Genomic DNA, 12,487 nt, shown 5'->3' with positions numbered 1-12,487 from the left:
TTTTTCAGAGCCGAGGACACTTTACTGGAGACAATCTTAAGCTAGCAGCCAGCAGTGCTGGGAGCATTATAGGACACATTCAATGTATTGGTGCAGGTGATGACCTGGGCTACATGACAGTTTCAATGAATGTCAGGGCAGAGGTGGCTCATCAGCAGAATCTCGTCTGATTTGACACCTCCATCTTCTGCTTACTTGGTAATGTCTGGGCTCCAGGAAGACACATTGTCTCTGAAGAGTGGTGGTCTGTGAATTATTTAGGCATCTTGCTGACCCTGGGAGAGAAACTGGCTCTGTGTGTGTTCATGGATGTCATGTCTTCCTATGTGATACAGGACAGAACTCTTGGTATGTTGTTGATAATACCCTAAACTGAGTTCTGCCTGTGCCAGTGCATTTTTTAACCTCTCTACTATCTCACACATGGGATTTGGGTCTGTCTTGTACTGTATTGTGTGATGTATCTTGTGGTTTAGGGAAGCTAAGAGTATACTGAAATGTGATGTCACCTGAATTGCTTGAGGGAGCGCACTAGAGGGTCATAGATGAAGAAAGTGATTCTGAGGTGTCCTTAGAGAAGTCCCAGCTAGGCCATTATTGTGATGCTCATGAGTCCAATACAAGGTGAAGACACTATGAGAATGTCATCGGGGTTGCTGTTGTGTACAAGGTGAGAAACAAACCATTAGACACTGAAATTCCATCTGAGGTCGATGTAAATATGTCATTTGCTGGATTTGGTCATAAACGTCTGTAGTTCTTTTCCATATCTAGGGAAGTAAACAAATTATTGATCGAGATGGACAATGGGTTAAAAGAGGAGAGGGCAGAGTGTGACAAAAGCAAGGTAGATGGCTAATGCCACATGAGCCAACAGCTTCACTCACATGGCAGTGGTCTTCCCTCTGAGATTCTCCCTTACCTACAACACAAAAAGGATAAGATAATTTTTGTTAAGATAGGAACAACTTACATGTCCAAGAGGATAATCTGATTTTAACATTGTCCTCTGTGTGATAATTTTTCATTTATATATACTGGGACAGATGTTTAGCTGATAAAAGTCAGTGTAACTTTACTGATTGCAGAGGAGCTGCACCAAGTTGATGATTCAACGTTTGTTCATTTAATTGTTTAGATTTATCATATTTATTAACCTCAGTACAGAAAATGTGGTTTTCATGACTGGTGTAAGGGATTATTTTTGTATAGAATGGGCAGATTCTGCTCTCGGTGCCACAAAGCCCTAGCTTGTAGGTGAGGATTGAATCTGGCCATTATGTGTAAAAGGAAATGTTTTATGTGAAATACCCACATATGCTAATACTTTGGTTGGTATTCATAGGGCCATGCTTACTCCATCTGCCTCAGTTATAAATATTTTAAGTGCACATTTCAGTAAATTTTAGCAATTGTAACAATGTAGTAAAATCAAGTAGATGTGTAATAAATTCTAGCAAGCACAGAAACTCAGTTGTTTCTCAGTAGGATTCTGTTTAGCTGCTCAAAAATGTCTTGCTACAGCTGGAAAAATATGGAACTGAGTTTAAACTTCAACAGGAGTGCTGCTGAGAAAGTTTATTTCAGCGTCTTTAGAACAATAGATTAGATTGTCAAAAATGAGTAGCAAATGTGGTTGAAGAAGAATTTTAATCTGGATTTTTTTTTTTTCTTTTTTGCTTAACATTCGGAAATGCAGAATTACCTAAGAAACACATGCTGGTGCAAGGATGAAGGTTGATGCTTCTTAGCTTCTTTCAATTCCATACCCAACTAAATCCACCCCCAACAGTGGGAAGAGAGCCATTAGGCTGATGCCGTGTCTTTCTGATTTGCATTTGCCCAAAGTAACCTAGCAGCTTCTGGCAAAGTGCAGGTAACTCATTTGGGTTGGTTTTGAAGACGTTTACTCCAAGGTCTTCCAACATTTTCTACACCCTTTCACTCCCTGAGTGTACCTCTGTGCCTCAGGGAGTGAGGAGGTCCCAGCAGTCTTCTTTAATTCCTGGATTTAGGGAACTCCCTGGAACATACCAAACAGCCATATCTGAGTATCCTCTGGGCCTGTTCCGCCCTCTTTGGGATATATCTCTCTGTTTTAGGAATAGATTGAGGAACTTGCAGTCAAGACTAGTTGAAAATAAATCTAAGAAAACAAAGACATGAGGAATGGAGGGAGCATGACAATACTGAAGTAACAATAGCCAGGTTTGCATGACTTTGCTCAGTCTAGGTGAACACCTGAATGCTGACAAAGGCTACACCCAGGAACTTCAGTTTCAGAATTTTGCCATACTATTCTTTGTGAAGCCTGGTGCAAATAAGAAAATGTCGAGTGTTCTGTCTCACCCATAATTAAAAAGTGGATGTTCTGTTTATGTTTTTCTTACAGCTGGCAGCATTAGAGAGACAGATCTTTGACTTCCTTGGTTTCCAATGGGCTCCTATCCTTGGCAATTTTCTGCAGATAATAGTTGTCATTTTGGGTTTGTTTGGAACCATCCAGTTTAGGCCTCGATATATAGTCGTGGTAAGTTTCTTTTTCTTCTTTTTACTTTTTTTTTTTCTCTTGGTTTTAAATCCTGTCATATTGCAAAGCAGAATTTTCTTGATTTCAAAACACCAGATGGTATTTCTGTAGACTCTTTAGAGGTTTCTATGTCTTTTTGCAAATTTTGGACTACTGAGTGGCATTTCTAAGATTTTGGAAGCTATCGAGAATGGGTAACCTAGAGAAAGTGCTGCCAAAATTATGATTGTGATACAAGTTCTTAGTAAGACTATTTAAAGAATGAAATACCTACATGGGTCATGGGAACATCTACAATTAGACTATGCGTAAATGAAGAAAAGAAATACAAATTGTTGTTACTTTTGCAATAGACAAGCAGAATCAATGACAATTAAAAAACCCCACAAACCACTATTTATAACGGTCAAGTTATATTTAGCTGCATCTTCCTCTTAAACAGGGAGAATCAAGGATTGTAGAAATTCCTTTGATCCTGTGACCCATGGGTTCCAAAGAAATCTCCTTATCACATTTAACTGCCAAGACCTGTTTTTATGGCCATGACCCTAAATTGTTGTAAATTCTCTCTGATGCTTGTAACTTGAAGCTTCACAGGCTTTTTCCCCATGTTCTCAACATAGCCAGGAATTAAAAAAAAACCAAACAAAACACCAGCAACCAAAAAAAACACCACCAAACAAACCAACAAACAAAAAAAAACAAACAACAACAACAAACTTTCAAAGCTGTGAAGGAAACTGCCAACAAAAACTATCCCTTTTCTCCGCACAGTCTCTCCTAAATGGATATTATATCTTTACCTGGCAGTGTATGTATCTGGATCATTTCAGATGTATTGTCAGTAATGGATTTTAAGAAGCTAAACATGTTTGGGTTTTTTCCTCACAAAAGAGTGAAATAAATGTCTGCTGGGGAAAACTCATTAAAGAATACTTTAAAACCTTCATTTTTTCTAGTCAATCCTGGAATCCTGTAATTCTTTGTCATGTCTTAGAAGAAAAAGTGAACAAAAAGTGCACCCAAGGTTCTTTATGCTCACCTTAGCTAAGCTTCACAAGCCGACTATAAGTAATTGAAAATGGTTTGATGTAAATAATAGCACTTTTATCTATTACCTGTGGTTGGAGAACTGGGCAGCAGTGTATATATATCCATGTATTGATGACTCGCCTTTCTGCCTTGTGTTCTCCATTTCATCCATAGTACATCACAAGCGAGGGTAAGCACCTGTAAAATTACGTAGGATATTTGTGTCAGAAGTGCAGCAACACAAAATCTCTTGCCCCTCAGGTTCAGCACTGCTATTCAGTTCTGCTTTAGTTTTCAAATGAAAGACAACAGATGTTGACTTTCTCTATCTTTACTAATGTAAATGAACATTTTAGACTCTATCAGTTGTTTTAAAGTAGAGCTGGAAAACTCGTAACTAAAGAAACACCTCAACAAGACACTTTATCCTCAGATTTAGCTGAAGTCACATTCTGATTTAACTTTGAGCATATATTCAAGAGCTCAAGCTATTGCAGGTGAAAATACTACTTGAGAAGATCAAGACTTTACAGCAGCTTCTATCCTTACTAATGTAATGTTACCAGTGAAGTAGGAATAGTTTGGTGCAAATCCTGAAGCTGGAAGAGTCAAACTACACAAGCTGTCTGGAACCAGCCTCACAGCTCAACACCAGCAGAAGGGAGTGGTTTGCATCGCCTCCCTATTCCCACTGTCAGTCTCCCTGGCTGAAGACCTCTCCATACACTTTTCTGTTCGGGCCGCAGTTAACCAGACTCTTCAGTAAGCCAGTTCCACTCCTAAACTGCCAGAACACCAACTTAGCAAAAAAGTGGGGAGTTTTTTGGTAGATTGGTGAGCTGAATCCAGTCTGTAAGGTTCCAAATAGGTGCCAGGGCCAGCATGGAGCAGGGATTGGGACTGCAGTCATGAACAGCAGTGCGGAGGCAGAGGGGAAAGGAGGAGATGCAAGACTTCCCTTGTTGCTAGCTACAAACTTGTCAGTTCAGCCTCTTGTTTAGCTTCACCCTCGGGCTGAATTCAGTGAATACCTCAAGCCAGCATAAGCAATGATCCTCCCTTTGCTCAGTCCCTGTGCTGTTCCCGCCTTTGCACCAGCACAAGTGTCGGTTCAGCCACTTAAACTGTCAAACCTGAACAGATCCGGCTGAAAAACCACCATTTTCCTTTCCAATGTTAATTTAAGTGTGGGTGAGCTCTCTGACCTGTTTCACTTGTTCCAGCAGAAGGGAAGAAGTGCAAGAGGGGAAACGGGAAGAAGTAGCCAGAGGAAGGGGAAAAGTGCGTGGAGTCTCTCTGCAGCAGTGCAGGGATAAAGTGCTTAAAGTGCTCATTAAGAAAAACTTTGAAGAGCCCGAGGATCTTCCAGGCAACACCTAACACATGGTCCCCAGAAGCTGTGCTTCCTAGGGCTGTCCCAAGTGCAGCTTGGCTGTGCCCGCTCTCCGCAGAAACCCTAGAGGAGTCAGTGGTACGGACAGCAAAGGCCACTACCAGTACCAGCTCCAGGCTGTCTTGACTAACCCAAAGGCCCCTCTCCCAGGGAAGGACATAGACTGCCTCCCTGCTTCTGAAACTCTTTAAAAACACAGTTCACCTGTTACAGTGGTAAACTTTTACTGCTGGCTTCAAATATAAAGTTTGTTTAATACAAATCTTCAATAGAGTCCTGAATTTCAGTATTACTTAAACACAGTGCAGGCTCTGAGTAGTGAATTGGGCTTGAAATTCATTGAGAAGCTTCATGGACTTTTGAGTCCATAGCTGCACCTTCAGCCACATGTAAGCCCCTGGATATGGTAGTGGTTGGTGTCTCACATTGGAGGGAGAAGTCAACACTGTGACTTTGGCAAAATAAACATGTTGAGTCATGCTTTTATGTAACCTGCTGAACCTTCTGGTTTCGATTAAGCTAAATCCAATTTAACTGGAAAAGTAACCAAATACTTCAAGAAAAGTAGGCTTATTATCCACTGTCTTTTCCTTAAGACTTCCCTGGAAATCAGCTTTGCCTAGTGCAGATGATCCATCAGAATATAAAAGTAATGAAGTAAAGAGAGAATCACGTCAGATACAAGTTTACTTCTGTAAACTGTCTACACAAAATTAATCTGCCACATGTGGATGCAAATTGCCCCCATGATATTCTATCATACTCTGGTAGGGATCTTGACTGAAGCTGGCCAGCCTTAGGGTCTTTGGTTTGACCTCAAGAAAACGTCTTCAATCTATCTTCTGTCTGATGAAGGCTGTACATGAAGGTCCCCCTGACAAGGGAAGTGACATAGAAGCTTTCACTTTGCCATCCTATGCTGCATATGTCATGTACTCTCCCCTCAAATTTTAACATAGAGCAGGATTGGGAAAGTAAGTGAATAAATGTGTTAGATGTAGGGCCATAACTTGAAGAACATCTATACTGCATTCAAATGTGAGTCTAGGTCTGCAGGCACAATTGAGCAGGCTTTTCGTGCAGGAATCTAGAGCCAAGGAGCTCAATGAGGGCTGCGATAGAAGCTTGATAAAAACAAAAGCTGTTGTATGCTTCTAACTCTTCCACTGTCATTGCACCCAGGCTATCTAGTTCATCACTGGCATTTAATGCCTATGTAAGTTGCAGTCTTCTCTTTGACAGCAGCATAAGCATAGCCATTGTAGATTAAAAGTCTGAGTGAAGAAGTGAGTTTTCTTCATAGTTTGATTGATACAAAATTTAATCTGAGAGCTTTCTACCAAAAAATGCCCCACCATCTAAGAGCTGACATGCAATGGCTGAGTCAGGAAGCATCTCTGTTGAATATAATTGTTATTCCAAGTAGATCAAGGCAGTGACTCATGTTCTGTGTTTATGGACCTTCAGAAACAGGACTATGACAATGGTGATTCTTAAATAAATCTGCAATTTCACTTGCTTATAGGTAAAATTCTGAGTTCTCAGTGATTAGGAAACACAGAGAGAGAGGGGGGGAGCAGCAATGTTAACTCCAAATGTCCTAATTAGTTTAAATACAATGATTATTTCTAATAGTTTTTGTATTAATGATATAGATCAATTTTTGTGAAAAATTTGTCCTGCCACTAAGTGGATGTCTTCTTTTTGGTACATGAATATTTTGTGCCTGAATTAAATGAGTGCAAAGTTCCCAGGGGACTTAAAAGTGCAGAGCTGCTTCCTAATTTTCCCATATTTGCCCATTTGAAACTTACCCAAACAGCTGCAAAGAAGAAAAAACATCTAAATTTCAGTTCTAACTACATTGTAACACACCCATTATGCAGCTCCAGACCTGTGCTGTCATCCATTTCCCTATACATGCTTTTCCTTTCTTGATAGAACTTGCTATCACCAGCAAGATTTTCAGGCTGTTAAAATTGATTAAAGATGATGAAAGGATACTTGTTAAAGTTGGAATTTTTTCCCCTCTCTTACTTCTGATATGGGACTTCAAAAGCCTTCTGAACGATGACTCATGTAGCTAAGATTGCAGAAACCTGGCCCAAAGCTGAACATGAATGTATTAATGAACAGCGAGAGATGAAAATAATACACTTAAATAGGGGGAATATAAGGTGGAAATCTCTTGTTTTGCTTGCCTTAATTTATTCCATTAAATAATATGATATGTAGGCACTGTGTATACTTGAAAAGCCAAGAGGCAGTTTCTTTAAAAAAACAAGAAAGCAGAAGAAAGGGTACACAGGATACTTTATGCAGTATTCAAGCAAATGCTATACAAACACTCTTGCAGTTCCATAATACAACTGAAGTATTTAGACATCCAAAACTACACCTTGAATATCCTTCCTGTCAAGTCCTGAGTTGTTACTGTTCCATGATCTCCATTTATGACACTTTCCTTGTCATTTTTCACCACGATGGCTAAGCAGGACTCTGTAAGTACTGATGCCTCTGAGACACAGCCAGATACTACAGGAAGAAAATCTGGTGACTGGGTAGTTGCTTCCTTTACCTTGAAGTACCCGTGATCCAACATTAATTTCCTCTAATGCCAAGGCATTGTCAGAGGAGGTGCTGCACTTCTGATTAAATATACATGAGGTAGTTTAGTCATTAAAACTAAACTTATCCCACAATCATTGTAATATTCAAACTTAGAAATTTCCCTTTTCTCTCTTACCTTTCAGTTTAAGAAACCATCCTTGGCGTTTTTCCTTAACACTTTTGTTTTGTGATATAATGTGCCCATCTAATACCAGTTATGTAGCTCTAGAAGTGGTTGTATTTCACAGGGATATGAAAGGTATCTGCATCATTTTCAATTTGACCTGTAGACTCAAAAGGGGTGTAGAAATATCACTGCTATAGAGAAGCGGGAATTAAGAAAGGGAATCTGAAAGGAATATACTGCATTGAACAGTAATTTGACAGATATTTAACCTGTAAGGTTTAGGGAGTTCTCTCTCCACATAATTTATAGGACTCCAAATGCTTCATCACACCACATAGTGTATACAGTCCTTGGTGCAAAAGACCGAGAATGAGAAAGTATATATAGGGAGAAATCCACAAAGATTATCACCAGGTCCTGAGTCCTTCCAGCAGAAGGAATATGTTAGGCAAAAATGTCTAGATGATTTTTAAGTAGTGCATTAGATGGACTACAAAATAAAAAAACCCAGCTCTTCTTATTGATTCAACATGTGTGGAAAATTCTTTGTTCGTTCCAGGGATGGCGAGGGTTTTGATGCTGAGCATGAGACCAGCTGAGCTGGGAGGGCTGAACATGGCTGGCTAAAGAACTGGGGCAGGAATTGCTGAGCTGGGGAGTTAAGAGAGAGCAGACACGGCAGGACCATCAGGGTGGTGTTCAGGACACGGGGTGCGAGAGGTTGAAAGGCAGGTCAGGTTATGAAACAGGTCAGGTGAGGTGCCCTGAGGTTTATTGTGAGCCTGATGCTTCAGACACTGACCCCTCCTCCGTTTACAGCAAAGGTCTGCCAGCGTGCAGGGCACCTTCCCCGGTCTCTTGTCGCTTCACACAACGGACAACAGCCCACGACTGCAGGCAGTGTCTCTGCTAGCTCAAACAAGAGGTCTCCATAATGGATCTAAAAGTTAAGCCTCACACAGCAGGCCAAGCAGGCGTTAGTGTGATGCCAAATCATGGAATATCGATACTTTTTTTTTTTTTTAAACCTTGAAGTCATATCCATATAGATTTACACACATAATGCGCAGAAAGTAATACAGATTTTTCGGGAAGAAACACTTAAAAATTAAGAAAAACTGTTCTTAAAGCCCTCTTGTGCAATCCTAATGGGATCCTTTTATATGTTTGCAGTTTTGAACTATGCAGATGCATACCAATTATTTTCTAGGGACACTTCAGTTGCTATAGAAAGGACAGACATTTGGGGGTTTTCTGGTCATAGTAGCTATGGAATAGAAACTTAATTTGCAGAAAACAAGACATGGGACGAATGAGGCATGTGACAGTAAAACTTAAAGGGATTGCTTTTGTTGTGAAGGCCTCACTGGGTAGCTGAGTGTTATCTCTGCCCTCAACAACTGAAACCTTTTTTGACACAAAGCGAGTCACTTAAACTAAATTTCTCACATGCTTTTTTTTCCCTTTGTCTTGAGACCTTGTGGTCTGATTCACACAAATGCTGAATGCTCAGCTACAGGGAGCTGAATACCGAGCTTATAAAGCACTGTATAACCCCAAGTGTTCTGAAAAATGAAGTCTTGAGCATTTCAAGTTGGATGCCTCTAATGTATGACTACTTCTGAATGTTATCTCTGCATGTATCAGGACATCATTTGCATTCTGAGAGCTGTATCATTCTCTTATAACATAAAATAAATTAGTTAATGTTTGTGCAGCTCTCAGACATTACAGCGATGAGCATAGTAGAAAACCTCATGAGGAAATTAATATTCTGTCCTCAGAACAGGGTCTGAGCGACAAATGGAAATGAAGTATTGAGTTAGCTGTTCCTAAAATGTATTAATGAAGGTAGGGACTTTTAAAATTAAAATATACCCATGATGATTTAATTATTGTTTGCACTGTACTGCACATCCACAAAAGACAAATACATATATATATATAACCAGAATCCTGACACTTCGTAATTTTACTTACTGGCTTTTGCTGTCTTAAAACTTTTTTTCTTCCTTAAGTACCTATGAGCTATACAGGGGACAAAATCCTCTACCTGCATAACCAGAAATATATGTTTTGAAATGTGGAGAGTAACTTTCTTACTTTCAAAAATTGTGTAGTACTAATTACTGAATATGTAATTATTACGTTCTTGAAGAAAACAGAGCATAAATTTATATTCCTGCAGTTCAGTGAGAATGTAGGAAAAGCCTCTCCCTTCCCCAGCAGCTGGGTTTCAAGGTGCACATCTGCTTTGCACCTGCACGTCCCTTTCAGTAACTGTCGTGGTGGATAAGGGACCAAAGAGGTCCTGACTGTGTAAAACAGCGAAGCTGGGACTGGGGAAGCACGTTCAGATGGCTTTTGCCTGCACAGAGCACAGTTGTCACTGGTGCCTGTGGGACAGGATGAGGACATTAATGGATTTGGCTTGGTCTGGCAAATCAAGTGGGTTTCCTGTTGTGATGACAGATTTCATTTATGGACAGATAAAAATCCTTTTTTTTAAAAAGAGGAATTCTCCTGAATAGCCTGAAATCTGCTTTTTATGAGCAGCTGGGCTTGTATGAAGTATTCATTAATTTAGAACACCCTGCACCTGATGATTTGAGGACATACACTGGAAAATCAGGAGCTTATACTGACTTACTACAAAGTCAGAAAATGGGCTAAAATATTATATCCTCTTTTAAGTTAATCTTATAAATAGTACAGACCTTATACTGCTCAGAGACTATAGCAGCTTTCTCTGTTTTATAACACTGCAGTTGCCGCACTGCCCTTCTCTGCAAGCCGAAGGAAACGGGCCAAGAGTGTTACTCTCATTTTGTTTATTAATGATCTACTTCTTAGCCATAACCATCTCCAAACAGCCTAAGTACCTCATAAGACATTAAATTAAAGCAGCTAACCTGGTCTGTATGCAAAAAATACAATACATACATATGTATGCATATGGGCTTAATCAAAGTGGGGGAAAAATTTAACCCTCTTCACCTGAACCTTTCATTCTACATCATAGGGAGGAGAAGGAAGAGGGGAACATAACCCAAAACTGCCCAAGAAAGCCAGGCCGACAGCACCCATGGAATGGAAATGGGATCCAACATATTATAGATTAGGGTGAAGCAAAGCAGTATCATATTAACCTCAACTGGTTACAGCTAATTAGCCCTGCAAAGCCACTTAGAAGCAGTTCTCCTTAGTGAAGGCTGTAAGCATATTGCAAAATACAAAGCAGTGGTACTGCTGCTCGTTGTGTTTTCAGGGGGTTGTAGCTCCTGTGTGGCTGGGTCTGCACTCCACCCCTCAGACAGAAATGCTTCTGAGGTGCACTGCTGGGAGAGTTTAGTGGGCATAGTTTACAGCGGTATATAGATAAGCAGTGCTGGTCAGTTACGCTGACAAAATGCAAAAGGTGATTTCAGGTAGAAAAATTATTCTCCCATTCAAGCTGTGGGTGGAATATGAGTTCAGTTGTGCACTAGGGTCAGAAACTGGAGAACCTAGAAGAGATACAGATACTTTTACCTGTTAAGGGTATGTTGTAGGATTGGGTTCACGGCCACAAGGGCTGGAGAAGTAGTAAACTGGTTTTAATTTCATTAAATACCTTTTACTGAAAGATTCTTAGGTCGGATTTAGCCTTCATCTGGTTTTTTTTGTTTTCTGAAAACTCAATTATCAGATCAATAGATATTCTGTTTTCTTTCATGTTTTGGTTTTTTTTTTGTGTCTTTAAAAAATATATTTAAATATTATTTTAATAATATTTGCTTATTTAAATGACTGTGCTATTCTGAAATCTCCATTAACAGAGCTAAATCATGATTTACGAATTACTCAGTTGCCCCAAAACCAGTGTTTAAGTCAGCATTTTGGACTTAATTGGTAACGGTAGAATAGTGTAAAACTGTAAAGAATAAATCTGTTTTATTGGTATGTATTTAGAGCAGAAACGAATATTGGATTTGTAATTTCCTATGGTTCCTAGGGGACTTGTGCAGGGAGAACTCCTTTTCTGAACTCTCTGCACTTGTCTGTTCCCAGAAGAACAATGCTTATTGATATCAGGTTTTTTATTATTGATCTGCTCAGTATAAAACCCTTTCATCTTTACATTTTATTTTTCTGTCTTTTTGCTTTCATCCGGCTCTGTGTTTAGTACACGGTGTGGACCGCCCTGTGGGTCACCTGGAATGTTTTCATTATCTGCTTCTATTTGGAAGTAGGCGGACTTTCTAAGGTAGGTCACTTACCATTTTTCAGGTTTATGGGATTGTGTTTTAACAGCAGATTTTAGAAGGCTGGAACCATAGAGGAAAAATGTAGCTGTTTGAACGTACAGTTTGATCTTTGGAGTTCCCCTCCGATGAGAACCTCAGTGTTTGAACTTGTCTCTGATAGTAAATAACTGTGGGTTTGAAGTACATAAATGCAATGGATCTGAATTAGAGTTGCCTTCTGAAGTACCGGGGAGGTGGAGGAGGGGGAAGATTATTCAGTGGAAAACTTGATGTTCTTTTTGATTGTTGAAAAACAGACAATGTCACTTTGGTTAAATCTTAAAGTGTGTATGAAAAATATATTTGAATTTCTGAGACTACTTTGAAAGCAGCTAAAGAAAATTAATGTGAGATAAATGTAATAACTTGTTGAGCAGGTGGGTCTCATGATGAGAATGTTAATTCTTTATAAAAAAGAGCAAATGGCAAAGGATTAATTTTTTCAAATCTGAGTAAAACTTTCCTTTACGTGACCCTCAATGCTCTAGCTCACTGCTTTCTTGTTCAAA

At 39.6% G+C, this 12,487-nt stretch overlaps 1 protein-coding gene across 1 annotated transcript; it reads left to right on the top strand.

The window, feature by feature from the left end:
• Positions 1–799: 799 nt before the first annotated feature.
• On the top strand, positions 800–11,938 carry LOC104505446 (sodium/potassium-transporting ATPase subunit beta-1-interacting protein 3-like; the record flags this gene model as incomplete). The annotated part of the gene is made up of 3 exons (XM_010150488.1): positions 800–842; positions 2,364–2,530; positions 11,858–11,938. Coding segments are annotated over exons 1-3 (291 nt in total), but the record flags the coding sequence as incomplete, so codon positions are not given.
• Positions 11,939–12,487: the final 549 nt, after the last annotated feature.

This window comes from Eurypyga helias, unplaced genomic scaffold, assembly GCF_000690775.1.
Source record: "Eurypyga helias isolate BGI_N326 unplaced genomic scaffold, ASM69077v1 scaffold5964, whole genome shotgun sequence".
NCBI lineage: Eukaryota > Metazoa > Chordata > Aves > Eurypygiformes > Eurypygidae > Eurypyga > Eurypyga helias.
The sequence above is the reverse complement of the archived record's forward strand: the minus strand, read 5'-3'. Positions and strand labels throughout refer to the sequence as shown.